The 27500-nt window shown below is 35.8% G+C and overlaps 2 protein-coding genes across 2 annotated transcripts in view; both read left to right on the top strand.

Moving 5' to 3' along the window:
• The first annotated feature begins 153 nt into the window (after window positions 1–153).
• LOC127878652 (mucin-2-like) lies at window positions 154–7281 on the top strand. Its single transcript, XM_052425181.1, has 9 exons — window positions 154–273; window positions 1182–1484; window positions 1745–1940; window positions 2860–3170; window positions 3372–3989; window positions 4194–4523; window positions 4856–6410; window positions 6578–6705; window positions 7258–7281. Exons 1-9 carry the CDS (start codon window positions 154–156, stop codon window positions 7279–7281), a joined length of 3585 nt encoding a protein of 1194 aa, XP_052281141.1.
• A 67-nt stretch (window positions 7282–7348) lies between these two features.
• Window positions 7349–27500, top strand: part of LOC127878651 (uncharacterized) — a 25073-nt gene continuing 4921 nt past the window's right edge. Inside the window, 31 exon segments of the mRNA XM_052425180.1 lie at window positions 7349–7439; window positions 7569–7764; window positions 8012–8280; window positions 9426–9645; window positions 9746–10135; window positions 10639–10839; window positions 11186–11431; window positions 11682–11910; window positions 12483–12652; window positions 12750–12917; window positions 13209–13334; window positions 14586–14711; window positions 15002–15127; window positions 15399–15518; window positions 15889–16140; window positions 16678–16801; window positions 16803–16807; window positions 19258–19383; window positions 19668–19802; window positions 20148–20273; window positions 20627–20878; window positions 21085–21198; window positions 21470–21592; window positions 21922–22047; window positions 22759–22878; window positions 23175–23435; window positions 24472–24732; window positions 25236–25352; window positions 26188–26300; window positions 26615–26682; window positions 27462–27500. The exon segment at window positions 27462–27500 is cut by the window's right edge and continues 119 nt beyond it. Coding sequence (XP_052281140.1) covers window positions 7644–7764; window positions 8012–8280; window positions 9426–9645; window positions 9746–10135; window positions 10639–10839; window positions 11186–11431; window positions 11682–11910; window positions 12483–12652; window positions 12750–12917; window positions 13209–13334; window positions 14586–14711; window positions 15002–15127; window positions 15399–15518; window positions 15889–16140; window positions 16678–16801; window positions 16803–16807; window positions 19258–19383; window positions 19668–19802; window positions 20148–20273; window positions 20627–20878; window positions 21085–21198; window positions 21470–21592; window positions 21922–22047; window positions 22759–22878; window positions 23175–23435; window positions 24472–24732; window positions 25236–25352; window positions 26188–26300; window positions 26615–26682; window positions 27462–27500 — 4874 coding nt within the window. The 5' untranslated portion in view covers window positions 7349–7439; window positions 7569–7643.

Genomic DNA, 27500 nt, shown 5'->3' with positions numbered 1-27500 from the left:
TGTGAAAAATAATGTAATTGTTATAATGGTGTATCTACACGATATTGCAAATTAATGTGTCAATGTGTGTTGTTGTTTTCCCTTACCGCATTTTATATTGATTTTTACTTCTACTCATTTGGTTTTATCTTGACCTCTGTTTCAGGCATCTTGATGGCATATGGAACTGCAAACGGAGACCAGACCTCCGCCGAATCTGACGATACGTGCACAGTGCTAATCAGCCTTGGATACCGAGTACCATTCCTCGGTGTTGGTTACAGTGAATTACACGTACGTATATTTTTGTTGAACAACCTCGTGATAGCATTCAATGCAGAGATATCGCCACAAATTTAAAATGGAGATATTACGGGAATATGCATCGCTGTACACTCAGTAAAAACTAAAAAGTTTGTGCTTGAATGCTTCAATTTTGAGTATTTAATTCTTAACACGTTAGGTTTGTTAATTAACGGGTAAACAAGGTAAAGAATTGATATCCTGATAAGTTTGGTTATCGCCGTAATAGCCAACGGTATGGGGCAGCGATACCCAGGCATTAAATCAACAGGGCCCTAGCTCGAGTTATTGAAAATAAGCATCAGAATGAGAAATCGTTTGTTAGCGCACCAATAGCCATTATTTAGCCGTTACTTTGTTTCCTGTTAACACGAATTTATAAAATTCGTCTGTATTACAAATGTTTTTACTATTTTAATATATAATTCTTCCATTGTCAACAAAAAACAAACCTTATTACACACATACACAAACATACCATTGATTGTTTATTAATAAAAAACCCTTATTTTCCTTATTTTTCTTTACAAAATACGTAGAAGGTTGTGGTAAAATAACCAATATATTACACATAATTATATTAAGATCACATGTGTTTGAATGCCCTGTATAGTAATCAATATCCCGCTCGCCTAGATGCACCTAAAATATTTAACAATATGTTAAGAAAAGAAGTTTACATTAAACGAACAATTCTGATTAAATATGATGCACAATAAGAAAATACATTCTATTGAAGTGAAAACTGTTTATCTTACAATGTCTTTCTAACGAATCATATTATAAGCATATCACCATCTACTTGATAGTTAAGTTTAATTGTATTTAAACTTACACAAATTGATATCGATAGACTCGAAAAATGTAATACTTGAATGCAATCCCTTTTACTCTTTTAGATTTGTCCGAACGGCCTTGTTTGCTTCAATCAGCCATTTGTTGGCTATATTCCACCAAACAATACCCGAGGCTTTAGCATTGACTTCAAAAATGCCTTCTGCATCGCAGCGTATTTCACAGATCTAGTGGTGACAAGCAATCAGTTGTTTTATCAGTCATATGAATACACAAAAAATACCAGCGCAAGCTGGAACGCCCTGCTAAAGGGCCTTGTTAAGGACATCTATGGCGAGGCGGACTTCGAACCCGTCTATGCGCTGAAGGTCACATGGGATGGAGCGACGAGGTACAAGAGAAATGATGTAAGTTGAAAGGTGTTTCATTTGTTTTGACATTTTACATAGACAGTATCAGTTTTCAAGAAAACACAATGAGACATCATCTTCAAACAACAACAAGACACGAAAACATAACTACGCAATAGCTTCAATTTTCACTGTAATGCAATGAAAATAAATGAACGCGTCATCCATACGTTGCAAATATTGCGCAACCATGCATACTTATGATTCCAGGGTATAAATACTAGCTTTTGTTTAATTTAGTAATTTCATGGTTTCAGACGGTTACGTTTCAAGCCGTGTTTACAACCAATGGGACAAACTCGTATTGCTTCCATTCGTACCTCTATGGTGGAATGCTTGATTCGTTGGGCTCACCGTTCATTGGTTATATCGCAGATGGTCATTACGATGGTCTTGACAACACACCCGACGGAAGCTACTTACGTCGAGCCGACAAAAATCTATACTTTAATGGTATGTTTCACCTCTTTACAGATATGTATTGTTTTTTATTTATCCTCATTTTAAAGATCTGTAAACACTGCCTAATACTAGTATGCTTTATTAAAATTTCCAACAACACAAAAGGGCCATACGAAGGTTAATTACAATAGGAAGACAAAAAACAAGTAACATGGGTGTAAACACGTTAAAATACAATCTTTCTGCAACTTTTTAGCATCTAAAACTAGTTAAACGATGTTATCTTGTTTCGTTTTACGGATGGTCTCGAGTCAGGATAGAATTCGTTCGTTATTTTGTTAATTTGCATGATTCTTGCAAGCTGTCCCAAAAACTCTACAGCTGCCGTCTTCAAATTCTGAAATTCAACTGTGTTTACAAACCTCTTGTTGACCAAATGTCTTCGTCTTCTTCAAATAGTAAATACGTTTGGACGTCCTCGTTTGAGCTCTGCCATTTTCTCATTAATAAATTAATGATTATTCATGAAAATAAGTCATGCTTTCGACGTTGCCCAAAGCCAATCTCGCGTTCGCTCGTAAATGTTCGGATATCGTTGCGGGAGAATCAAATGGAATATATTGTCAACAATCAAATAAAAACGGCCCTTTTGTGTCTAGTTAAATCAATGTTAATAGGCCACATCTAGCGTTGAAAGGTTTGCCATTGCTTTTAAGGAGAAAGTATTCGTTGAATATTTTGCATTTACGGAACTTTAGCAATAATTATTCTGGTTCGTGATAAAAGCTGATGATTTGATTCACGATGAAGGTGATATTGATGATGCACTAGACGACGATCATAGTAGTGATCGTTATATAAATGACGATGGTTATTATTATTGCGTTGGATGAGAATCAAGTCCATGATCACATCTATCTAGCATTAACTTATAATGAAATTAAATATGTATACTTGAACTATATTTCAGAAACATGCAAAGGTGCCGTCAGTTTTGACTACTCATACAACATGACTGTTGACTATGAGATTAACAATACATCTGTGTCCCTAAGTACAACTGATTCCTCTGCAACAACTGAGGCTCCAACTGCAACTGAGGCTCAAACAACTACTGTGGCTCCAAGACCTACTGAGGCTCTAACAATAACTGAGGCTCAAACAACTTTTGAGGCTCAAACAACTACTGAGGCTCAAACAGCTACTGAGGCTCAAACAACTACTGAGGCTCCATCAACAACTGAGGCTCCAACAAATTCTGAGGCTCCATCAACTACTGAGGCTCCAACAACTACTGAGGATCAAACAACTACTGAGGCTCAAACAACTACTGAGACTCAAAAAACTACTGAGGCTCCAACAACAACAACTGAGGTTCAAACAACTACTGACTCTAAAACAACTACTGAGGCTCAAACAGCTACTGAGGCTCAAACAACTACTGAGGCTCCATCAACAACTGAGGCTCCATCAACTACTGAGGCTCCATCAACTTCTGAGGCTCCAACAACTACTGAGGATCAAACAACTACTGAGGATCAAACAACTACTGAGGCTCAAACAACCACTGAGGCTCAAACAACAACTGAGGCTTCAACAAATTCTGAGGCTCCATCAACTACTGAGGCTCTAATAACTACTGAGGATCAAACAACTACTGAGGCTCAAACAACTACTGAGACTCAAAAAACAACTGAGGCTCCAACAACAACAACAACTGAGGTTCAAACAACTACTGACTCTAAAACAACTACTGAGGCTCAAACAGCTACTGAGGCTCAAACAACTACTGAGGCTCCATCAACAACTGAGGCTCTAACAAATTCTGAGGCTCCATCAACTACTGAGGCTCCAACAACTACTGAGGATCAAACAACTACTGAGGATCAAACAACTACTGAGGCTCAAACAACTGCTGAGGCTCCATCAACAACTGAGGCTCCATCAACTTCTGAGGCTCCATCAACTACTGAGGCTCCAACAACTACTGAGGATCAAACAACTACTGAGGATCAAACAACTACTGAGGCTCAAACAACCACTGAGGCTCAAACAACAACTGAGGCTCCAACAAATTCTGAGGCTCCATCAACTACTGAGGCTCCAACAACTACTGAGGCTCAAACAACTACTGAGGCTCAAAAAACTACTGAGGCTCGAACAAAAACAACAACTGAGGCTCCAACAACTACTGACTCTAAAACAACTACTGAGGCTCAAACAGCTACTGAGGCTCAAACAACTACTGAGGCTCCATCAACAACTGAGGCTCCATCAACTACTGAGGCTCCATCAACTACTGAGGCTCCAACAACTACTGAGGATCAAACAACTACTGAGGATCAAACAACTACTGAGACTCAAAAAACTACTGAGGCTCCAACAACAACAACAACTGAGGTTCAAACAACTACTGACTCTAAAACAACTACTGAGGCTCAAACAGCTACTGAGGCTCAAACAACTACTGAGGCTCCATCAACAACTGAGGCTCCAACAAATTCTGAGGCTCCATCAACTACTGAGGCTCCAACAACTACTGAGGATCAAACAACTACTGAGGATCAAACAACTACTGAGGCTCCAACAACTGCTGAGGCTCCATCAACAACTGAGGCTCCAACAAATTCTGGGGTTCCATCAACTACTGAGGCTCCAACAACTACTGAGGCTCAAACAACTACTGAGGCTCAAACAACTACTGAGGCTCAAAAAACTACTGAGGCTCCAACAACAACAACAACTGAGGTTCAAACAACTACATGACTCTAAAACAACTACTGAGGCTCAAACAGCTACTGAGGCTCAAACAACTACTGAGGCTCCATCAACAACTGAGGCTCCATCAACTACTGAGGCTCCAACAAATTCTGAGGCCCCATCAACAACTGAGGCTCCATCAACTTCTGAGGCTCCAACAAATTCTGAGGCCCCATCAACTACTGAGGACTCCAACAACTACTGAGGTTCAAACAACTACTGAGGATCAAACAACTACTGAGGCTCAAACAACTACTGAGGCTCAAACAACTACTGAGGCAACATCAACAATAAAGGCTTCAGCAACAACAAATGCCCATACAACAAATGAGTCTCCATCTACTGTTCAAACACCAACTGAGCCTCCCACTACAGCGAATGTTCCAACAACAAGTGAGGCTCATTCAACAACTGAGGCTCAAACAACAACTGATGCTTCAACAACAACTAAGACTCTAACAACAACTAAGTCCTCAACTACTGCAAATACTCCATCACCAACTGAATATACAAGTACTGCTAATGTTCAAACAACAACCGAAGCTCCAACAACAATGGAAGCTCCAACAACTACTGAGGTTCCAACTACAGTTAATGTTCAAAGAACTACTGAGGCTCCAACTACATCAAATGTTCAAACAACTACTGTGACTCCAACTGCAACAGATGCTCCATCAACACCTGAGGCTCGAAGTACAGCTAATGTTCCAACAACAACTGAAGCTCAAACCACAGCTTATGTTCCAACAACAACTGTGTATCCAACCATTACCGAGGCTTCAACTACAGATAATGTTTCAACAACAGCTGAGGCTCCAATAACAACAAATGCTCCAACTACAGCTTATGTTCAAACAACAACTGAGTATCCAACTACAGCTTATATTCCAACAATAACGGAATATCCAACTACAGCTAATGTTAAGACAACAACAGGGTATCCAAATACAGCTAATGTTCCTACAACATCAGAGGTTCCAACTACAGTTTATATTCCAACAATAACGGAGTATCCAACTACAGCTAATGTTCAAACAACAACAGCGTATCAAACTACAGCTTATGTTCCAACAACATCAGAGGCTCCAACTGGAGCTTATGTTCCAACAACGACTGAGTATCCAACTACAGCTTATATTCCAACACCAACTGAGTATCCAACTACAGCTTATATTCCAACAACAACGGAGTATCCAACTATAGCTAATGTTAAAACAACAACAGGGTATCCAACTACAGCTTATGTTCGAACAACATCAGAGGCTCCAATTACAGCTTATGTTCAAACAACAATTGATGCTCCAACTACAGTTAATGTTCCAAAAACAACTGATGCTCCAACTACAGCTTATGTTCAAACAACAACTGATGATCCAACTACAGCTTATATTCCAACAACAACTGATGCTCTAACAACAGCATATGTTCCAACAACAACTGAGGCTCCAACCACAGCTTATGTTCCAACAACAACTGATGCTCAAACACCAACAGAGGCTCCAATTACAGCCTATGAGCCAACCACAACTGAGGCTCAAACAACAAGTGAGGCTCCAATTGCAGCTAATTCTCCAATTACAGCTAATGTTTCAACAATAATGGTGGATCGAACAACAACTGAGATTCCAACTACAGCATATGTTTCAACAACAACTGAAGTTTTTACTAGAACTTTATTTGCGTCAACACCTGACGCTGTTTACTCGACTGAACGCACAACTAATCAACCAACTACTAGTGAAGTTCCTGTAGTACATTGTGGTATGTTAGACTATAGTCCATTTTTACATATTGCCGTGTCATGTAATATGATTGATGTTGGCAAAACTACGATTTTCTGTCAACGTGAGGATTGTTCCTAACTGGTCGCATTTTGCATTAATGTTTCTACCATATTGTCAATTGTAACCTCTTGGTATCATATTCAGGCATCTTGATGACGTACGGCACTGCAGCTGGTGATCAGGCCTCTCCCGCTTCTGACGATACGTGTAGAGTGGTCATCAACCTTGATTACCGGGTACAATTTCTTGGAGTGGCGTACAGAAAGATATATGTAAGTGCATTTCTGTTGAACAATATAATGATAGCCTTGCATACACTAATTTAAATGAAAATATTTCGACAAGACTGCAAAATCAATTATACCCGACTTCATAAACCTGTTAGGCTTGTTAATAAGGTAAAATGCACGGCGTAACTGAATATAAATATATACGTATACTACATATATCGAGGTCACATGATACTGCCATTTTTTTCGAACGTTATTCTCGTATCATCCTCCCACTAGCGTCTAATTGAAAAAAGTTATGATTGTTTTGAAATGTATAATAAATATGATTTTATATAGAAATGAAAGCATGCGTTTTGATAACAAGTTTAATTTTAAGCAAATCACATATTACATTCTAGTTGAGTTTGATTGTATTCCAAATTGTTTACATTGAAATATTCGAATCGTTTAATGCTAGAATGTAATTCGTGATACTCTTTTAGATTTGTCCGAACGGCCTTATTTGCTTCAAGCAGCCATTTTCGGGTTATTTTCCACCAAGCAAAAGCCGAGGGTTTAGCGTGGACTTCAAGGACGCCTTTTGCATCGCAGCGTATTTCACAGACCTGGAGGTGACAAGCAATCAGTTGTATTACCAGTCGTATGACTTCACAACAAATAGCTACACACGCGTTAGCGCCCAGCTGGCGGGCCTTGTTAACGAGACGGACTTCGAACCCGTCTTTGCGGTGAAGGTCACTTGGGTAGGAGCAACGCGGTTCCAAAGAAGTGATGTATGTGGAACTGTGGGTAACCTCGGACTTTCTTTCAACATATATTAAAAAATCCTAAATATATTATTCTGTTACACATACGTTGCGAAGTATGAACGTGTGTAAACGTGTGTTATTTTCTTTTAACAGGCGGTTACGTTCCAAGTAGTATTTACAACCAACGAAACACATTCATACTCGTTCCATTCGTACCTAAATGGTGGAATGCTTGACTCGATTGGCTCACCATTTATTGGGTATATCGCAGATGGTCATTACGAGGGTCTTGATAACACACCCGATGGCAGCTACTTACGTCGTCCCGACCGAAATCTTAAACTTAATGGTATATCACACAGCTGTGCATATGTGCAGTTGTTTTATTGATCAAGATCCAAACACGAATGTCATTTGGTTTTATGATTTTGCAGTATATAATTTGATGGCTTTGATGATGATTTCCAGGCTGATGTTAAAGATGATTATTGTAGTTGTGATTTTAATAATTATGATGATTACGTAGGATGATAAATTATCATAATCTAAAACTCATTTAAAAAGAAAAAAATGTTTATTATAGAAATATATTTCAGAAAGATGCAAAGGTGCCGTCAGTTTCGACTATTCAAGCAAAACAAAGCTTGACGATGATGATCGACTTACGTGCAAAGTCTGGTACAGAAAAGAGAAATCAAAGGCATCCTTTTACGAGACAATTGCTAGATCAATGCCTGATTGTCCTTGTTTTTTGAACTGGTTGCTATGGGACCGAAGCTTCAGTTTGTGGGACTTAATTTGGTACTCGAGTAATATCATCCACGTGCCGATGGAGCCAACACGGAGGTCATCGCCCTTCGGAAAGGTACGTATTCTGGTCTGAGAAAATAGCTTTTACTTGTGTTATAGTGTTCATCATTAGAATAATTTATGTTGGCATTTACCTCTACCGGTTCAACAAAATACTTTGTGACATATAAAGTAGCATAGCGATTGAAACAATAAATAGGAAAATGAAACACAATAAACATTATTTAGAGAAAAATTAAATATATCATCCATGAGTATTTCAATTAAGGCAAGTGATCAATTGCCATATACTAAACAGAACAAAAAAACACGTGGCATAAAACAAAACAAATATTACAGATTTGGAACGGTTAATGCAACGCATTTAGGGTTTAAACCGGTTTTAAGGCGCGCAAACATCACACTTAGCAAAGCAATGATCACGTATAGGTAGATTTACATAACAAAGGTGCCATACCATAAAATAGAAAAGCACAGCGAATGATTAATTCGTGGATTGCTTGGAATTACAGTTCAAGTGATATGTTTAAGCACGTATATGGGGTGGGGGGGGGTACAAACGGTTTGATGTCACACTGAGTTAAGTTAAATCACTCACATTCGAGTGCAAATAAGCATTAACCGAATAGAATTGTTTTTCAAATTTTTAAGAACATACACGGAATTGAAATTCGATTGTATTGAAATTTAATAACTCATTTGTTTAATATACACCAGATAATCCAAATAAAAAAAATCTGAGGAACAAGTAAATACATACTTTATTATTAGTTGAACGCAGATTCCTAAAATAATATCATACAGCATTAACCATAGTTCATCGTTGTGCATCATTGGAAAAAGACGTGGTGACTTATGTAAACAAAGAACCGATAACGTAGTTTTGATTAATGTGCAAATACTTATATAGACACAATATTATATTATATTCCGAATTCATCATGATAAGGAATTCATGTTATAACTCAATATTATTGACTTGTCAAAACGTTTGGCTACCAACATGCGCTGAGTAAGCCACCAAGTGTTCAGTGTTTATAGTTCGTGCTCAAATTAATATTTTTTTTATTAGAACAAAGCGTATTCTCAACTAACTTATATAATACCCAAAGGCTTACAAAGCATAGGCAAATGATTTGATTCGTTCTGAAATCAATTTTACATTATGTCTTTATTTTGAACTGTTTGAATACATTTCAGTCATGCGCCTATGATCTAGAAACATGGTCTTTTATTGGCTTTGGACAAGAAGCCGGGACCTTTGCGTCTGTCAATCCTTTGATTAATTCCCGAAGACACAAGCTTGATGATCTGAACTTCAGGACGTTGTGCTGTGAGAGGACAGACCTTTGCAACCTCTACTTCAAAGTCAGGCCTCTCATATCTAACTGTTACTCGAGGTTCCCATTTTCGCTGCTAGGTAGGTATGCATATAATTGGATAATCTTATTCTGTTGCATAATTTACTAACAAAAACTGCATTTTAAGTTAGCTTAACTGTACCCATTTGCCTTTGCAAGCGCGAGGAGTTGGTGATCCTCACATCAACACGCTAGATGGCGCTAATTACACATTCAACGGTCACGGCGAATATGTAATGATGAAAATTATCAGCGAAAACGCTAACCTTGAAATCCAATGCCGAACACAGAGGGCGAAAAAGGCCACCGGTGATCTCTCCGACGCGACCGTGTTCTCCGGCTTTGCAATAAAGGGCGATGAGGTCTGGATGCAAGTGGAGCTACACGATTCAGGAAACAGGACTCAACTTTTCGTGGGCACGAATAAAAGCTCGTGGGTAGATTACACGAACGACTTATATAAACCAGAGACTATGGTTATCAAGTCGGTTCCTGGACTGACTGTCTCGAGGAACATGTCGGAAAAAACTATCGCGGCATTACTTCAGTGATTCAGGTTCGTGGCTGTTTTTTCGTGCATAATTTTGAACTTAGTTATATCCTATCATGATTGTTTTGAGTGTTTTACACAAAACGTCATGCACTCGCACACTCTTGTATCAATAACAAACATACCTACTCGCATATGCAGCAAACTTATTTTGAATATCATTTATGTATATACTTGATTACGCAAACGCGTGTAAAATTCAATGATATTAATTAAAGAAAACAAGAATTCAGACAGACTATAAGTTGTCTTGACTGAATAAACATGACCTAACACAGTGCGTTTTAAAATACATAAGTAACGATTACATTAATGATAAAATACTATGAACTGATCTTAATTAAAGTATGCCGTTTAATTAAATATTATAGCTTCTCGTTTGTATTTTTATGCTCATATTAATTCGATCGTTTTTAAATGTTCATTGAAATAAGTCTCCTAAAATAAGTACACGTTATAGAAAACAAATGTATAGAATATACATTTAATTATTTGATTTTAGGCGTAGTTTTCAATGTCACAGAAGGCAGCGGGCTTCTTCAGATGGCGATTGCGATGCCAAATGAGTTGAAAAACAAAAACACCGTTGGGTTGCTTGGCAACTACAATGAAAATGATAAAGATGATTTCAAACCTCGTGGTGCGAACACGTCGCTGTCTAGTCCAACTGAACGACAAGTTTTCGAAAACTTCGGCAGTACATGTAAGCGTAGTGGTTAACGGTGCACCTGTCGTAAATGTAAATGAAAATACGAATTTCCTCTTCGTTAATCTTTGTCATGTAAATGATCTTTCGAACGAATTTATTAATATGTTTGATATGTCTGGAAAAAAACGATCAATCATTTTGATGTAAATTGTTTTGCCTCATATTTAAATAATGTTCGTCGTGGAGCTTGATCAAACAATTATACCCGATACCAAAATGGTTTATTGTATGTTTTCCGATGTTCTGTATCAATAGTATACTACATTGACACAAGAAAAGTGTGCGAAATATCACATTATGTTATTAATTAAAAGGCAGAATATCAATTTCTCAACTGCAGGGATAACTACTGCGACAGAATCTATTTTCAAGTACGACGACGGCTTTACTCACGCCGATTTCATACAGGCGGCTTATGTTCCAAAGTTCCTAGAGGAAGCCAACGCCACATTGCGAGCGGAAGCGGAACAGAAGTGCAGAGGAAACCTCCAGTGCGTCTTTGATTTTGTCTTCACCGGAAATGAGGAACTCGCAAAGGAGACGGGAAATACTGAAGAGCAGGCGAAACTGACAAATATTGCTGCAAGTACGTAAAGTTGATGACGTGCGGTAAAATTGTACATGATATTGGATAATAAAATACTAGATACTAAGTATCTGGAACTAATTGATGTCGATTATAAAATTTCTCAGTGCTTAGACTTTTATGGATGGATGGATGGATGGACATTAAGACATTAAGATAGATAGATGCTACAATTATTAGCATACAAAGCCTTTTTCCTATGTTTATGATGGTTAATTTTAAATCTACAAATACTAGTATAACATTTCAGGCAACCAAATCCCGAATGTGACAGTGGTGAATGGAACACAATTTATTGACAATCAGAACTTTTTGATACTGAACGTGAACGAAACAAAGACCATCATAGTAAAAGGGGAAGACGATGGTGACATATTAAACTTCTCTTTGCTCGGCGACTCTGGTGCCACGCTTGGCCAAGAGAAAGCGGACAAATCTATTTCCATTAGGCTGACAGACATAAGTCCCAAGCGTTTGAGGTTCGTTTGTCAATTCTTTCAGTACTATAGTATTGATAGCCGTTGATTGTGCTCGTTTAATGTCAAAGCGAAACTTTTCCTGTCAATAGCTCTAAGGGTACATAAATTCACTTATGGATGCAGAGCTGACTTTTTGCATGTTTATGGAAGTTTCAGCCTCCCTCTTCCCCAACCATAAGCGCCTGGAATATCAAAACAATGTTGTAACTAATTTGTTTGCTCGTATCATTGGGACGCGAACTCACAACTACAAATAAGCTGCTAAGTGCATGAGAATTTTCCATCGCTCGAGTAACGTTATCAAAAGTATTTCACTAGCATTTCATTCGTATCGACTTTACTGGTAATACTGCTTTGAACGTACCTTTTAAAAGTGCCCTTTTCATGATTAGTAATATTAATTTGTAATTGAGAGTCTATACAAACATTTATTCATTCGTTTGCATTGGATAGAAGAATAATGCACTTATTATAGGTTTTGTAACCCATATAATTTTGAATCAGATACAGTAATGCTTGACAAGCAATTTTTATTCACATCTTTCAAAACCGATTGTTTTTGTTAATAACAGTGTCACTGTTACTGACAACAAGAATGTGAGCGCTCCAATGCTGGACTTCGTTCTCGTGGTATGTTCCCTGTGCAGCGGTCACGGTTCGTGCAACACGAGCATGCTAAGAGAGGGCCAGGAGAACCCAAAATACAAATTAGCTACATGCGAATGCGAGCCCTATTGGACAGGTCCGGTACTTATACTTTACCTGAATCTTCAGAATGAAATTATAAATTACCGTTATACATTTGAATAACATAAATTGATATTTTATGTTTTTTAAAGGTGACGATTGTCAATCTGAGTTTGACGGTTGCGAGGCAAACCCATGCTCATTTGGCCGAAACTGCACTGACAGAAACGCAAGCGAACACAAAGCGAATACTTCATTAACGGCCTATAGTTGTTCACCTTGCCCCATCGGTTTTGGGGACACAAATGATAAGTGCGAGGGTATGTCTTAAGCAACATGTATTATTATGTTTTAACAGATATACTAAAATGTATCTAAAGGTGCTCTAGCATTAAACTGCGTTCGAATTTAATCCCCATCTCTCACCATTTCTGGATCGTTTTTGTATTGGAGGTTAGTCTAAAATGAATATGCTTAGCGTTATTAATGTTATGCGTTGAGTATTTATTTAAATAGAGGGTAAAACGTGAAAAGTATAGCAATATATGATTTGATATAAACACCGCAATAAAAAGTAACTGGCTGCACAGATTGACATTGTTTCATTTCAGATATCGATGAATGTAAAAACAGCCCCTGCGGTGCAAATTCTCAATGCGTGAACACTGAAGGAAATTATTTTTGTGTGTGCAATGGTGGATATCGGTTGTCGTCTACAAACAAATCATGGTGTGACGGTAAGTCCAACTTTATACCTATTTTATACAAATATATATTAAATAAGAAAATGAAAATTGGATAATTAAGGTGAGTTTCATTGCCGCCATTAGTCTCTGTTTGACCTGTGTCCATAACTAATGCTCCATGTGGCATTAGACTTACTCAGGACTGGGATCAATTTCAATTATCAAAATTTTCAAAAGAAGCAATTGCTCTATAATGTTGGTATAACAAAATTTGGACACTTAAATCAATTTTAAACCTAATACAGTATTAACATACATTGTTCAATAGAACTATTATATAACTTGGGGATGAAATGTGTCAGTTGTTTGTACCTACAAATATGGATGGCTTGTGTCAAAGTTTCGGAGGTTCCGACACACTTTTTACAAACGCAGTCATTTTACGATTTACTGACCACTAACGAATATCATTGTAATCGTTCGTTTCTTACCTTTAAAATGCATTTTCTATTTACTTCAACAAACTAAGGGATGTGTTACCTTTTCGTATGAATATGTCCAATTTATGTATAGCTTCTTATGTGTACATTAAGTACAAAGTAGATGTTGTTGTCATGTACAATTTAAAAATACAAATTAACGAATATGTTGCAAATGTGTTTGCAAATAAAATGTGTATTTAGAACGTATAAGTAATGAATATTTACAACAATTACTATAATACAATTATTCCCTTATTGATTCAGCTATGAGCATCATGATGAATACCATACAATATATAATACCTCTATGCTGATATCGGCTATTAGGCGTTTATATTAGTCAATATTTGGGGTTTCGACTGATTCTTCGGATTCAACTCTTAAGTCTGTTTTTTATAGATATGAATCAGATTTAATCAACACACACTATTTGAAATAAGATGACGTTTCTTTTACACATAAAAAGCAACAAAAGCAGCGTGCTATGTTCGTTTGTACATATTGAGTTTAAGTGCTCATGATGTCATTATAAGTGCTCATGACGTAATTATAAGTGTTAATGACGTAATTATTAACGCGTCTGTCGTCATACGTTATGTTCATTTCCCAATTAGATAATACGTAAATTTATATTAAATAAATGAGGCGATGAGGTATGATTCGAAGAAAAAAGGTCTGTAATGTATCTGCTATGCACGAATAAAAAAACCCTCTCGTCAGACCTCGTCGTATTTTATTCAAAGCCTCTACTGATATATAATACAAACCCCTAGGGCAGGAACCTGTTATTTTCTATATCCGATCGGTCCTTATATCCAAGATATTAACGAGTGTGAGGAGTCGACGAGCGACTGCGACCAGATCTGCAACAACACAAGCGGAAGCTTCACATGCTCCTGCCATTACAGCTACACATACAATTCAAAATCGAAGACATGCGAGCAAGGTATGTCATGCAAACTATCAAAAACGGATAACTTGAGCCACGATGTTGTTTTAAACTTTTTATGGCGTTTACGTGTGTATATAATTTAAGTGTAACAAGTACTTACATAGTTTGTACTGCGTACTTTGGTAAATAAACTCATTGTAAACGCATTTCTTATAACTTGAGCACTTTCGTTTCGTTTATAGAACTATTATTTTAATTAAACTATAAACATTCAATAGGCATGTGAACACTTTATTTGCTATAATGCCATTTTTTTAAAGCAGACGACACTGTAAATATTTTAGATTCGCCACCTGTCGTTTGCGTTGGTAAATGTTCGGGTACAGACGGATGCATGGATAACAACGGCGTGGCGGAATGTTTCTGCAAAGCTGGATATCGGCTGAACGTTGAAACCATACGTTGCGATGGTTAGTACTAAATAGTCATCATTAATGTCAATGGGTCAAATTTTAATACATTTTTGCATAGGCCGGTTGTTGTTCATTCCATCTTAACATGTGATGATAAATATTTTCTTTTAATACGCCTGATACCGAATTTCATTTCATTACGGTCCTGTCATTCAAAATTGATTTTGATGTATCTTTTATCGAATGCATTTGGATGAATCTCAACAGCTACAGTAACAAGGATTTCCATTGTTGAATAATATGATAGAACTTGATTGGTTTATTGCAGATATTGATGAGTGCAATACAACTAAGCCCTGTTCGCACAAATGCCACAACATTGTTGGAAGTTACCGGTGCAGTTGTTACGATGGATATGCACTTGATGTTGATAAAATCACTTGCGAAGGTACATACACACATTTAATTTAGTCCCTTTGTTACTGTTTTTGATTTGAAATTTATGATTAACATTTTGATTTGAAATTTATGATTAATAAAAATAAAAGCGCCCTTTTGTTTTTGATAAAACTCTTATCGTTATTTTTATGAATGTTACAGTACACAAAATCAAATGCATTTTGTATATTATTCATGTTGTCAATTAGTAAAAACGGCAATGAAGCTGTTTTTGTTTGTCGAGGTTTTAATTGATCAATCGAATGGAAACTTTCTTCATTATCTGTATTATTTTAGTAATATGTATAAGATAAATAGGGCTTAATTGATATGGATAGTAAATTGCAATTCAGTACGGCAATACATTTGTTGTTATACAGTTTGCCAATTTCCATACTACGGAGCTCAGTGCTCTAAAACCTGTCAGTGCGGGGCTGGCTCCGAATTTTGCGACTCTGTTCGAGGTTGTGTCTGCAAAACAGGCTGGACGGGAACCAACTGTGCCACGGATATCGACGAGTGCGACACGCCAAATAAATGTCGATCGCCCGACAAAGTGTGCTCGAACTCGATCGGATCGTATTCATGCAATTGTCGATCAGGGTTTGAGAAAAAACATGATACATGCGAAGGTAAAGGAATAATAACCTCGTTACCCATACTGTTTCCTCGAGTTGTAGTCGCTCCTCCCATTTTAAAAGACTTGTTGATTTATGTAAGGTACAATACATAACCAAACTATGATTAATGCGGCTGTTACTGCGATGACGCAAGTGGTTTTGTTTTGCTGTGAAACAAAAATAATGACGCCGTCTTTGTCTCAGTAAGAACCACATTTTTCAGCATTGTGTTAGATAAATTACTTAAATCAGTATATACATATAGCCTATCATACGCAGCGTTGTTTCCATGTATACCGATTCTGATATGTCCCTTTCTTTATAGCATTGCCCAGATATTTCGCCTTCCCATTTAACGTTTGGCCGTACGACTCATCTATTATTTAGAAACATAGATTAAGAAATCAATCCTTGGATATTTGAGAAGTCATTGCAAGATGTCTTATTTTATGTTAAGCACTTTAAAAAATGATGGGTTAAACACAATCTATTGCTCAGTTAATCATAACAATTGAACTTGAAATAGCAACAGTTGATCACATGTTTAAGACATCGACGAATGTGCTATGCTTGGTCTGAACACATGCAGTCAGAATGTGCATCAATACGAATGGTGGATTTACCTGCACCTGTGGCGAAGGTTATCTCGTGGACCCGACCGACGCGACGCAGTGTAAAGGTAAGAGGCACAGGCAATTAAGACAAAAAATATTAATTCCCCACAAGAAAAGAGAAGCCTTGTTGGTCCTTTGTAAATACATGATGCTTACTGCCGCTAGAACGCAGTATAATACATAAAACACCGTATCATAGGTAAACTAATATAGCAGATTAAATCGTACAGGAACAATTGATTGGATAAATTGTAATGAAACACATATTCCCAAGACCTATTAAAAGGTATTTCAACGAATGTAGAAGATTTATCCGTCAGCACTTGCATAATGATTAATTGAATTTTGATTTTACTTTTCGTTGCTTTTGGCTACTTGAGTGCATTTTATTTTCTTGCATATGCTTGAGAATAATACATCATTTGTGAATCTTAATATCCACTTTTAGTTTTTACATTAATACAGATTCTTTTTGAGTGTGAGCTATTTTATAATACAGTTGGCTTGGTTACTGCAAATTGTATATGTTTTGGTACATTATTTTATTATACACTATCTTCATTGCGTTAGTGATAGAGAATAAAGAGAGCAATATACGGCCTTTTTGTCTATTGTTAACGTAGAACTTCGTAAATAAAGTTCAAGGATGATATACAATAGATGAACATCAAAGTTTATCATTAGTTAAAGGTATTTCATGAATACCTGAAATAATTTCATTTGTAGGATATATTAAATACCTTTAATATATTTGTAATTACTGAACTTGATTGCAAAACACTGTGCTTGACCCGCTCCGTTATCCGAGTTCCAATTCGAGTTCAAACTATGTCCTTGCGCAACAGTCATCTTGGTGTACCTGTCAGCCACCTGATTGTGTGAATGTACACGGATTACTATGTATATTTAAGTTATTAAGATTTTTCCTGATTTTAGGAGTAAGATTAGGAAAATCATTATCACCATTCCTATTTTCTATTTATTTGAATGACTGAGAAAAACATATATGTTATATGGTTTTGAAGGAATATATATTGGTATGCTACAAATATTTTTGTTGTGATATGCAAATGACATTTAAATTATGGCAGAAACTGAGGAAAAACAAATTAAAGGTTTGTCTGTGTTAAAGAAATTTTGTGAAATATGGAAATTATGTGTTAACACAAATTAAACCAAAGTAATGATTTTCAAAACAGGGAACAATTAAAGAGGGATACACAATTTTAGGACAAAGACCAATCATTAATTTTTTTTTAATCTTTACATACTAAAGACTTGTATTCACTACATGAGGATCGTTTGCAAATGCTTATTTAACACTCGCTGGTCAAGCCTCAAAGGCTGTTTTGAAGCTTAACTCATATTAAATAAATTATGCAACACTTTCAAAACATACCAAATTATAATTGTTTGATCAGCTTGTTTTACAAATTTTGAAATATGGGTCAGAAATCTGGGGCTAAACTGAGTCAATGGCATTTGAACGAGTTCATTTAATTTTTTGCAAAATAACTAGACGTGAACAATTCAAACACAGAATAATTGTGTATATGGATAACTAGGAAAAACATCCTCGATATCTTAAAGAACCATTAAAGTGAAACGGTATTGGTTGAAAATTATTCAGTTAGAAGATCGTAAGTATGTAAAGTGGATTTATAGCAACAGGTGTGATAATTTAATTAATTAACCAAATAAACATTATTGTGCAAAATATGTGTGTAATATGTTGCAGACCTTAGGCTTTCAATATGCATGGCTAAACCAAAAGTGTTTTTATCCATGGTAGAGTCTAGAAAAAGTGATATATTGATATTGATCCAAAATCGGATGTCAGAAATTAATTATTCTTTAAGAGCAATAAGTTACAGACAGTTTTGTAAAATGAATTGCAAACTCACTTAAAAATGTTAGTATACATAAGTTTAGAGCTATTCTTTGTATGTTAAGGATTTCATCTTATGGATTGAAATCGAATCAGGCAGATGGCATAAACCTGAAGCTAAACCTTTTCAAGATAGAAAATGTCAACATTGCAATGTTCTTGAAGATTAATGTATTTTTTAATGTTCCTTATATGATGATATTAGGAAATTGTATATAATTAAATATTATTTGAAATACCAAATATGATAAAAAGTGTATTAATGCAATAGGATTATACAAGCACCAGCACAAACTTGGCTACGCATGTACATAAAGCATTTAGTCAAAGAAACCTGCATAAATATTATTAATGATTTCTTGTATATACTTCATTTCTCAAACTTGACTTATCTCTCTCTCTCTCTTGTATATTCGTCTTTGTTGTTTTTGTTGTTATCGATATAGCATGGCTAAATATATTCTAAATGATGTATTAGACCTTTTCATGTGTTGATACTTTATTTAACAACTTAAACAAATTCAATGATGATCACATGTAATGCCTCTATATATGTGACTATGTTTTATCATGTGTACTCATGGACTTAAGGACTATTGTATATATCGAAAATCAATATGTTTTCAGATGTCAACGAGTGTGCGGCTGGTATATCCGGGTGTCAGCATATGTGCTTAAACAGTGTTGGTCGTTTCAGCTGCGCCTGTTACTTTGGTTTCGAACTACAGGAAGACCGAAAACAATGCGCTTTAAGTAAGTGTTACAATCAAATGGCTTAAGATCCACTTTCTACGATTATGAACAGCTGCATATATGAATAGTTTTCATGAATAATGATGTATCAATTGTTTCAACAGATGTTTTATATAGAAAAATGGCACATGTATTAAACAATATTTATTTTCGGAAACAAAACACACCGTTTTAAACATGTGGAAACCAAGCAATTAATCATTCCACAAACGACACCTGACAGATAAACAATGCTTTCAAATTGGAACATTCATCGGAATAACAATGTTTAGCATATTTTACAGCGCATGACGTATGCAAGAAAGAGTTCCCATATAACGGCTGTTCGCAAATTTGTAGAGCAGACCTGCAAACCAAAACCTACAAGTGCCTATGTAACACCGGCTACAAGCTCGGTGCTGACAACAAAACGTGCATAGGTACGGAATTACAGATCTTTTTGAATTTCATATAATACATGTTGTCGCTAAAGATGAGCATGTACATCCCAAGATTAAGACCATTAAAGCATTCTTTGTTATTTTTTACCAAAGCGTCTGTAAGACTAGCAACAACATACAATCAACAAACGCATCATCGCTATTAATACTGTAATCCGTATAAGCGCTAAGACAAATAACTAATTCTAACTTTATAAATAATGAACGCCCATAGATAAAACTATATTTATGGCCGTTTTTATGTCGATTAATTATAATTGTTATAGTTTGAGTCGCGTTCATTATTTACTACAACACGTAGAGAATGTGCATATATGTTTACAGATATAAACGAGTGTGCTGATTTGATGCTGAACAAATGCTCACAGACGTGTGAAAACACAGCTGGGGGTTATACGTGTACGTGCAAAACGGGCTTCAAACTAGCCAATGACCTACGTACATGTGATGGTTTGTTACACATACACGCACTGTTTTTATGCGTTAAAACTGTGTTTTATTCTGTAGTGGTCAATTTAGTTATTGTAAATTGTAAATTGAAATGCTGAAATCATGCTTTCGTTTAAATTATGCATTATGTTCCACACGTTATTATTTATAAGTTGTGCAATTGAGGATCGCACAAATTTCGTCTAAATATAGTGTTAAGTAAACGCTGTAATATCGTTAGAGACTTAGGAAGAGGGACTTTAACTGATAAATGGTGAACTCGATTATTGGTGGTAATGTGTCTAGCTTTACTTTTCAAAAGACAGAGCTTTAACAAATAAGATTATACAAAATGCTTACCGATTACCTTATAGCTTGTGACGACTTCTTCTTCGGCGACAAGTGCGCTACCGCGTGTGACTGCGCCGTGGGAGCAGATAGGTGTGACAGCGTGACTGGATGTTTGTGCAAGCCGGGCTGGAGCGGCAGTAAGTGCAACATCGATCAAGATGAGTGCGCCGATGACAACAGATGTCCGGGCAGTAACATGATGTGCACCAACACCCCAGGCTTGTACCAGTGTGGCTGTGAGACTGGTTTTAAGAAAGCCGGTAAAAACTGCGTTGGTATGTGGCCGTTTCTGATTACAAGAATAATTTGAAATCATTACATTGAATGTCATTCGTTTGACAGAACGGTTTAAGCTTTTATATGACACAAAATCAAAATGTAAGAAAATCTTCGCAAATAAACAAGAGAAACATTAATACATGTCTTACATATTTTTGAATATGATAATTTAAAATATATATTGCTCAATATATCTCTATAGATATTGACGAATGTTTGGAGTACAATGATTGTGAGCAGATTTGCACGAATACAAATGGCAGCTACGAGTGCAATTGCAACTCTGGTTACGTCCAAAATGGCAAAGAGTGCACGGGTAACCTATTGTATACTCCGTATTTTAGAGTACATCATGTTTATATTCTAACGTTTAGATTTTATTAATTAGTAGTAAAAAATAAACATGTGTATGTGAGAATACTTTACGATACTTTCTTGAAATTGTTACATAAAACAATGCAAAAATAAATGGCGCTTTGCGCGTCCTTTTCATGTGAATGCCGCAGGATCTAAAGTCACATACCGTTTATTGTCTTGTACACAAACATTGAATTCAATCAACATTCCATTTTATCTCTGTGACAAAGACATCGATGAGTGTTCAAACGGGCGGGCTGGTTGCGTCCAGGTCTGCACAAACACCGATGGCGGTTTCCGATGCTCGTGTAACGAGTTTTATCTGCTTGCCGACAACAAAAATGCTTGTTTACGTGAGTATTATTAAAATGGGTTATCGTATATCGCTCTTTACTAAATTTGTCGTGTTCTATTGTCGTATAACGAATGTTCTGCGAGATGTAAATGTTCATACTATTATTGCTTTTGTTGCAACGTAATTATTTATTTCGATTGACAAACTGGTGTTAGCGAACATTCGCTATACATTACGTAAAGCGAGAAATACAATGAATACAATTGGTTGCAGTTTTCATATATGTGAACGCTTCTTGTTTGATTGACGTGTTTTTATTTAAGTGATATTGAAAATGTATACCTATGTTATGCTTATATACGTGTATGTTGTATATATGTTTTCTAGCACAACAAGAATGTACTTCTCAGAACTATTGTAAGAATGGAATTTGCGCTGTAATACATGCCCAACAAACATGCACATGCAACTCAGGCTTTCGGTTCCAGTCAGGGAGCCATACAGTTTGTGAAGGTATGCACGCTTTGTTTGTAAAATGGTTAAATTTGTGACATGAGACGTTAGTGCAGACAATAAAAAAGACAGTTTGAAAACTGAATTTAAAACATGACGAGAAGTATAAATAGGCATTAAACTTTTTTTTATCTATCATAACGGGATAAATAGCGTTTGTTATAATGATTATGAGAAGGTCATATTGGTTATAAAAAAAACAATTATCACAACGTTTATGGATTATGCTTCTCCAAAAAAATTCAGACAAGAGTTACGCTGATAATTTCTGAACACTCTTCAATCACTCATTCTTAATTAAAACAATTTAAAAACAAGAAGAGTTTTGACGAAAATTTGGCATGTGAATTTAAAAAAGGCTGAAACGGTGGTTATTTTTTTTTCTTTAGCCCAAACAACTAAGTTAAAAGTCTTGAATGATAAAAAGACCTTGTTGCAAAGTGTAAGCTAGCATATGAAATAAATGTTGAATTTGGTTATCGAAGAAAAAGCCTTATTCAGACAACATCTGATGAACTATTATTGGAATGTTGCAGTATGATAAATGCTTCGTTGCATGGAACTACTGACGACCATAAAATATATAGGCTTTGATAAATTCCACGTTTTGATAGTTTGGAATGTTATCTGAAGGGAATTATGGTCGCTTGTTTACGTTTAATAAAAATTGAATTGGTTGTGACTTGTGAACCTTAAATTTGTTTCCTGTAGATATTAAAGAATGTGCGACGAATCCCTGCACGCAAACTTGCTTGGAGAAAGAGGGCAGCTATGAATGCGGGTGTAATCAGCTAGGTTATAAGCTGGCTGTGGACAAGAAGACATGCATAAGTAAAAATTTATCATTTTATTGTAATAACATACATTTAAAGGACTTCATAATATCTTAGTTGCAGTGACCAGAAACGAATGATTCAATTCAACAAAGGAACAATGTATGTATGTGCCCATCGTACACAATTCATAATTGTTCCGTTGATTAATAAACAACCAAAGAGTTTCTGAATTGCTGATGCATTTATTATATATTATATTAGTAGTATATCATCATTCTTTCATAAAAATATCGGCCTTTCTGTGAAATTATTGCGTAGTTCCTACATTTTTGTGTTCACTGTACCTTTCAGAATGCCGCGAAGGACACTTCGGACCAAACTGCACACAGGACTGCGCATGCGTGAAAGCAAACACTGAGACATGTGCATTTGAAACTGGAGAATGTACGTGTTTGGCTGGTTGGCAAGGGACTAAATGCGATTTAGACAAAAAGGAGTGTACTGCCGTTACAAGCCCTTGTCCCGCAAACTCAGCATGTGTGGAAACACCCGGGTCGTACGTTTGTAAATGCGATGCTGGCTATATTAAATCTGGAGATGGAACATGCCAAGGTAAATAATGTATATATACCTAATTGAGTTAATTGATCTAGTTATTTTACTTCTTAAATACATTAAATGGTTTATGTTTGTTCGGTACCTAAGCCAGTTATAGAGTTAGATCAAGTATCTCAGTATGCAGTTTGTATTACTTTTGGTGTCTTTAAATTTTAATAGTGATTACTATATTTACAGTTTTAAATGAACACAATTAGTATACTAACTGCACTTAATCACACATTTGAACAGTACATCAGATTTTTAGCTCACGAGCACGAAGTGTTCATGGGAAGCTCATGTGGCCTATGTCCGGCGTCCAGTGTCGGGATTTGTGTGTCAACGTTCAGCTAGTTAACACTAAAAGCCAAAGGTTTCGTAAAATGTTGATGGTATTTAATCATAATGTTTATCTTGACAATATCCAAGCCGAGTTTGATTATGGGTAACGTGCGTCCAAAAACGATTACACCAGGTAAAATATTAGAATGTTTGTGTTATATCTCTAGAGACCAAATAACGTATCAATCTTGATGAAACTTGGTCATCATCGCAATGACTTGACAATGACACATACTTCGAATGGGGTTTATTTGTGTCTAAAAACTAGGTAACAAGGTCGAATTATAGAAAAAAAACTGTTGTGACGCTAGTTGCCGCAATAATGGCTCTATTTGATAAAACTTCGTCAGAATTTTCATTGTCGGAATATTAATCTCGACAATATCAAGGATATTATCGAATCTGGTTTACATTCGTGCAAATACTAGGTCACAAAGTCAAACTTAAAAAAAAAACAACAACAAAAAAACTTGGTATCACCTTCGTCGCCATATTTATCTTTAAATCTTAATGAAACATAGTAAGAATATCTACCTTGTTGACTTCTATGTAATGGTTAAACCTTTGTCTATTGGGGTCAAAACCTCGATCACAATGTCAGGCGTTCAATAATTGGTATATCGTGAACTGATGTTAGCGCTTACGGGCAATAATGGTCCTCTTGTACATTCGTAAGTACCTTAATCTTATGTATTTTTTCTTAACGCAGTCTGTCCGTCTTGGAAATATGGAGCCGGATGCGCGATTGATTGTGAGTGTAACACATCCAACTCGCTAAGTTGCTCGAATACTTTTGGAACATGTAGTTGTAAAAAGGGTTGGGAAGGGAACGACTGCGCGACGGATACAGATGAATGTACAGGTAACACAACTATTTGCGGCGACACTTTGAAGACTTGTGAGAATGTGCCTGGTTCCTATAGATGCGAGTGTCGAGCTGGTTATACATTGATAGATGGCGTATGCAAAGGTATGATGCACACATCACCTAACGTTTGTTTTTACTTCTATAGTTTAAATGATTTTATTTATATTTAATTTAAGAGATTTGGTTTCGCGGCGTCAAATTTTAATTGTGCACCAGTAACAAAAGGCGTGTACTCGTTAAGCTATCGCAGTCAAAATAAAACATCCTTCGACGTCTGTTTTATCTTTGTTATGAAATATTTTATCCACGCAACTAATAATGCAGATTGGATTTTTGCAGAAATATAACAATCTATCATCATTCGGAACACATTGCAGTGATTCAAACATGTGTGCTTCAAAATAGGAAAGATTAATTATAAACGATTGTTTAAGTAATGGAAGACAGTTAAAGTAGTACATGTCATAAAAACGTTTGATTTAACGCTATTTAATCCGTCAACAATACATCTTAATATAAACCTGATTCAAACGTAAAGAATACCTAAGTTACTTGTCCATCAGACGATTACCCAAGTTCCTCGAACATGTGTTTTCCATTTGCAGATAAAGACGAGTGTTTGGAAAGTACAAATAACTGCATTCAAAAATGCACAAATACTGACGGCAGCTTTGAATGCGGATGTGAACCTGGCTACAGTGGCATTGGCAATAATTGCGTTGGTATGTATACTTATGTTATGGAACTAGACCACACTTTGATAAACATGTTTACTGTTGAAATGCGACTGTTTTATTTGATACATTACCCTATTTGATAGTTTAGTGGAAGCATATGTTTTAATAGATGCATTGGATGTTTGTTTGTTTGAAGATTTAAAATGACAAGCGAAATGATTTAAATATGCATAGCAATTGTAATTAAACTAGATGATTCAGTATTTCACTCCGTGTGTGTATAGACCGATAATGCTGTTATCAACGATTATGAATTGTATATATTTTGATATGCATTTAGGTAATTTGTGGAATTAGTTGTTTGCAGTTTATTTTGTTTCCTCCATCTGATTTAATGTAGTAAGTTAAAGTTGTTGTTTGGTGCAAAATAATTATAAGCATGCGGTAATTTATAATACAAATTATAGTGTCAATATTGATTATGAAATCTCGTTCTGTATAAAATTTTATGCTGTTTTCGTCCATTAAAATATTTTTTGAAATAGTTAGGGATTACTAAACTGGTATTTTAAACGGAAGTTTATTTGTTTCAGTCAACACAACCACCACATTAGCCCCAAGTCGTTAGTTTTTGCATTTTTATCTAATAATATTAAGTCCGGAAGCTATAAATGATGAATTCATTTTTATGAAAAATAAGGTAACACAAATTAACGCAACACCCAGTAATTGATGTGGGTGTGATTCAACTAATAACTGCGCAGGTTAAAAGGTTATGCGATTTATAATCTTATGGATATAATTAATTATATTTTACCAAAACAAATCAAAACTAAAGCCGTTTATCTTCTTTAAAGAGGTTTCTTGTTTCGTTGTACAGAGGATGGTGTCCTAATTTCAATAAAGATACATATTCCCGAAGAAAAAGTCAGATATTTGAATTTTTCTGTGAAAGCGACGTTCGATCAATGGGCGGCCACATTGTCCGCATCGGTAAGTGTTACGGTTGTTTTTCTCGCTCAAAGTTATAACTTCACCGGCCTTCATGTATGGTTTTGGTGGAAAGTATGAATCTGTGTGTGTTCTATGTTGTTAAAGTTTTAAGCCATTCTATACAGGTGATTATGTATGTGAAAGATGATAAAAAGTAGGCTTTAACGAATTTTTGTATCATGTTTCTTCGCGTCAAAGTTCTTCAAGTATTATTGTATTTGTAACTCGTTTTCAAGAGCAGGCAAATGTTGAATACATTCGTTTGTTATGCATGTAAAATGACGCGCCTTATATCGTGGTGGTGATATTTTTAGATTATGGCCTACTACTCGAACACTATGAGCAGCAAACTTAAGAAGGTGATCATTCAAAGCATACAAATGTAAGTTGCATGGTAATTTTTTTGATAGTATGCCATGATTTGTACAAATGTAACACGTAATTTAGGATTAAGAATTGTTTGTGAACCATGGATGCTGTAAATTACTTAAGTCCAAAATAGAATTACATGAGTGAAATTTATTTTTCGCTTGTTTGGTAAAAACAGTTAATGGGACCTTTTTAACAGATTTTGGCATGTATTGAAGTTGTCATTAAATGCTTTATATTGATAAATGTAAACATTGTATCTACATAGGTCCAGTAAAAAAATAATAAAATAAAAGAAAGAAAAAAGTAACCCTCAACCGGCCTCGAACCACAGACCTCTGGAGTAAAAGTCTATAGTTAAGACCACTCGGCCACCCGTGCTCATACAATTCGAGATGTATTTTATACTTTATATAAGCAATTCTCGTAGTATCACACAATATAACGACAGAACTCTCCAAATTATTCGATCATTTCGCGTTGCAACGCTTTATAATTTTCAGGTTTTAAAATCGTCAAAAGATGCATATAATGGATATATTAGAGCATGGTTAATGTTCAGTATTACTGTTTCCTCACAAATAATATAAACACAACGAAATTTGCAAAATTGAAACAATTTGTTTTAATTTTGTCAATTTACAAAAACGTGAAAAGGCCCCTTTAATGCACGAAAAGCATCAGCATAGACATTACGTCAACACTTTCTTAATACCACATATCATACATGTACAAAAGCCTTTACTCGACTTATGCAATATGATGTTGATGAAAGCATAACAATCATATTAGAAGCGGTAGCTTGGATGTGAACGCCACCATTGTCAAGGA

This window comes from Dreissena polymorpha, chromosome 4 (genome assembly GCF_020536995.1).
Source record: "Dreissena polymorpha isolate Duluth1 chromosome 4, UMN_Dpol_1.0, whole genome shotgun sequence".
NCBI classification, from domain to species: Eukaryota; Metazoa; Mollusca; class Bivalvia; order Myida; family Dreissenidae; genus Dreissena; species Dreissena polymorpha.
This window is presented reverse-complemented; position numbering and strand designations above follow the sequence as displayed.

Coding starts and splice junctions, on each gene's coding strand:
- LOC127878652 (XM_052425181.1), top strand. CDS start 154: ATGGCATATGGAACTGCAAACGGAGACCAGACCTCCGCCGAATCTGAC. Junction 274..1,181: donor TTGGTTACAGTGAATTACAC/GTACGTATATTT, acceptor TTACTCTTTTAG/ATTTGTCCGAACGGCCTTGT. Junction 6,706..7,257: donor TGGCGTACAGAAAGATATAT/GTAAGTGCATTT, acceptor TTTGCATCGCAG/CGTATTTCACAGACCTGGAG.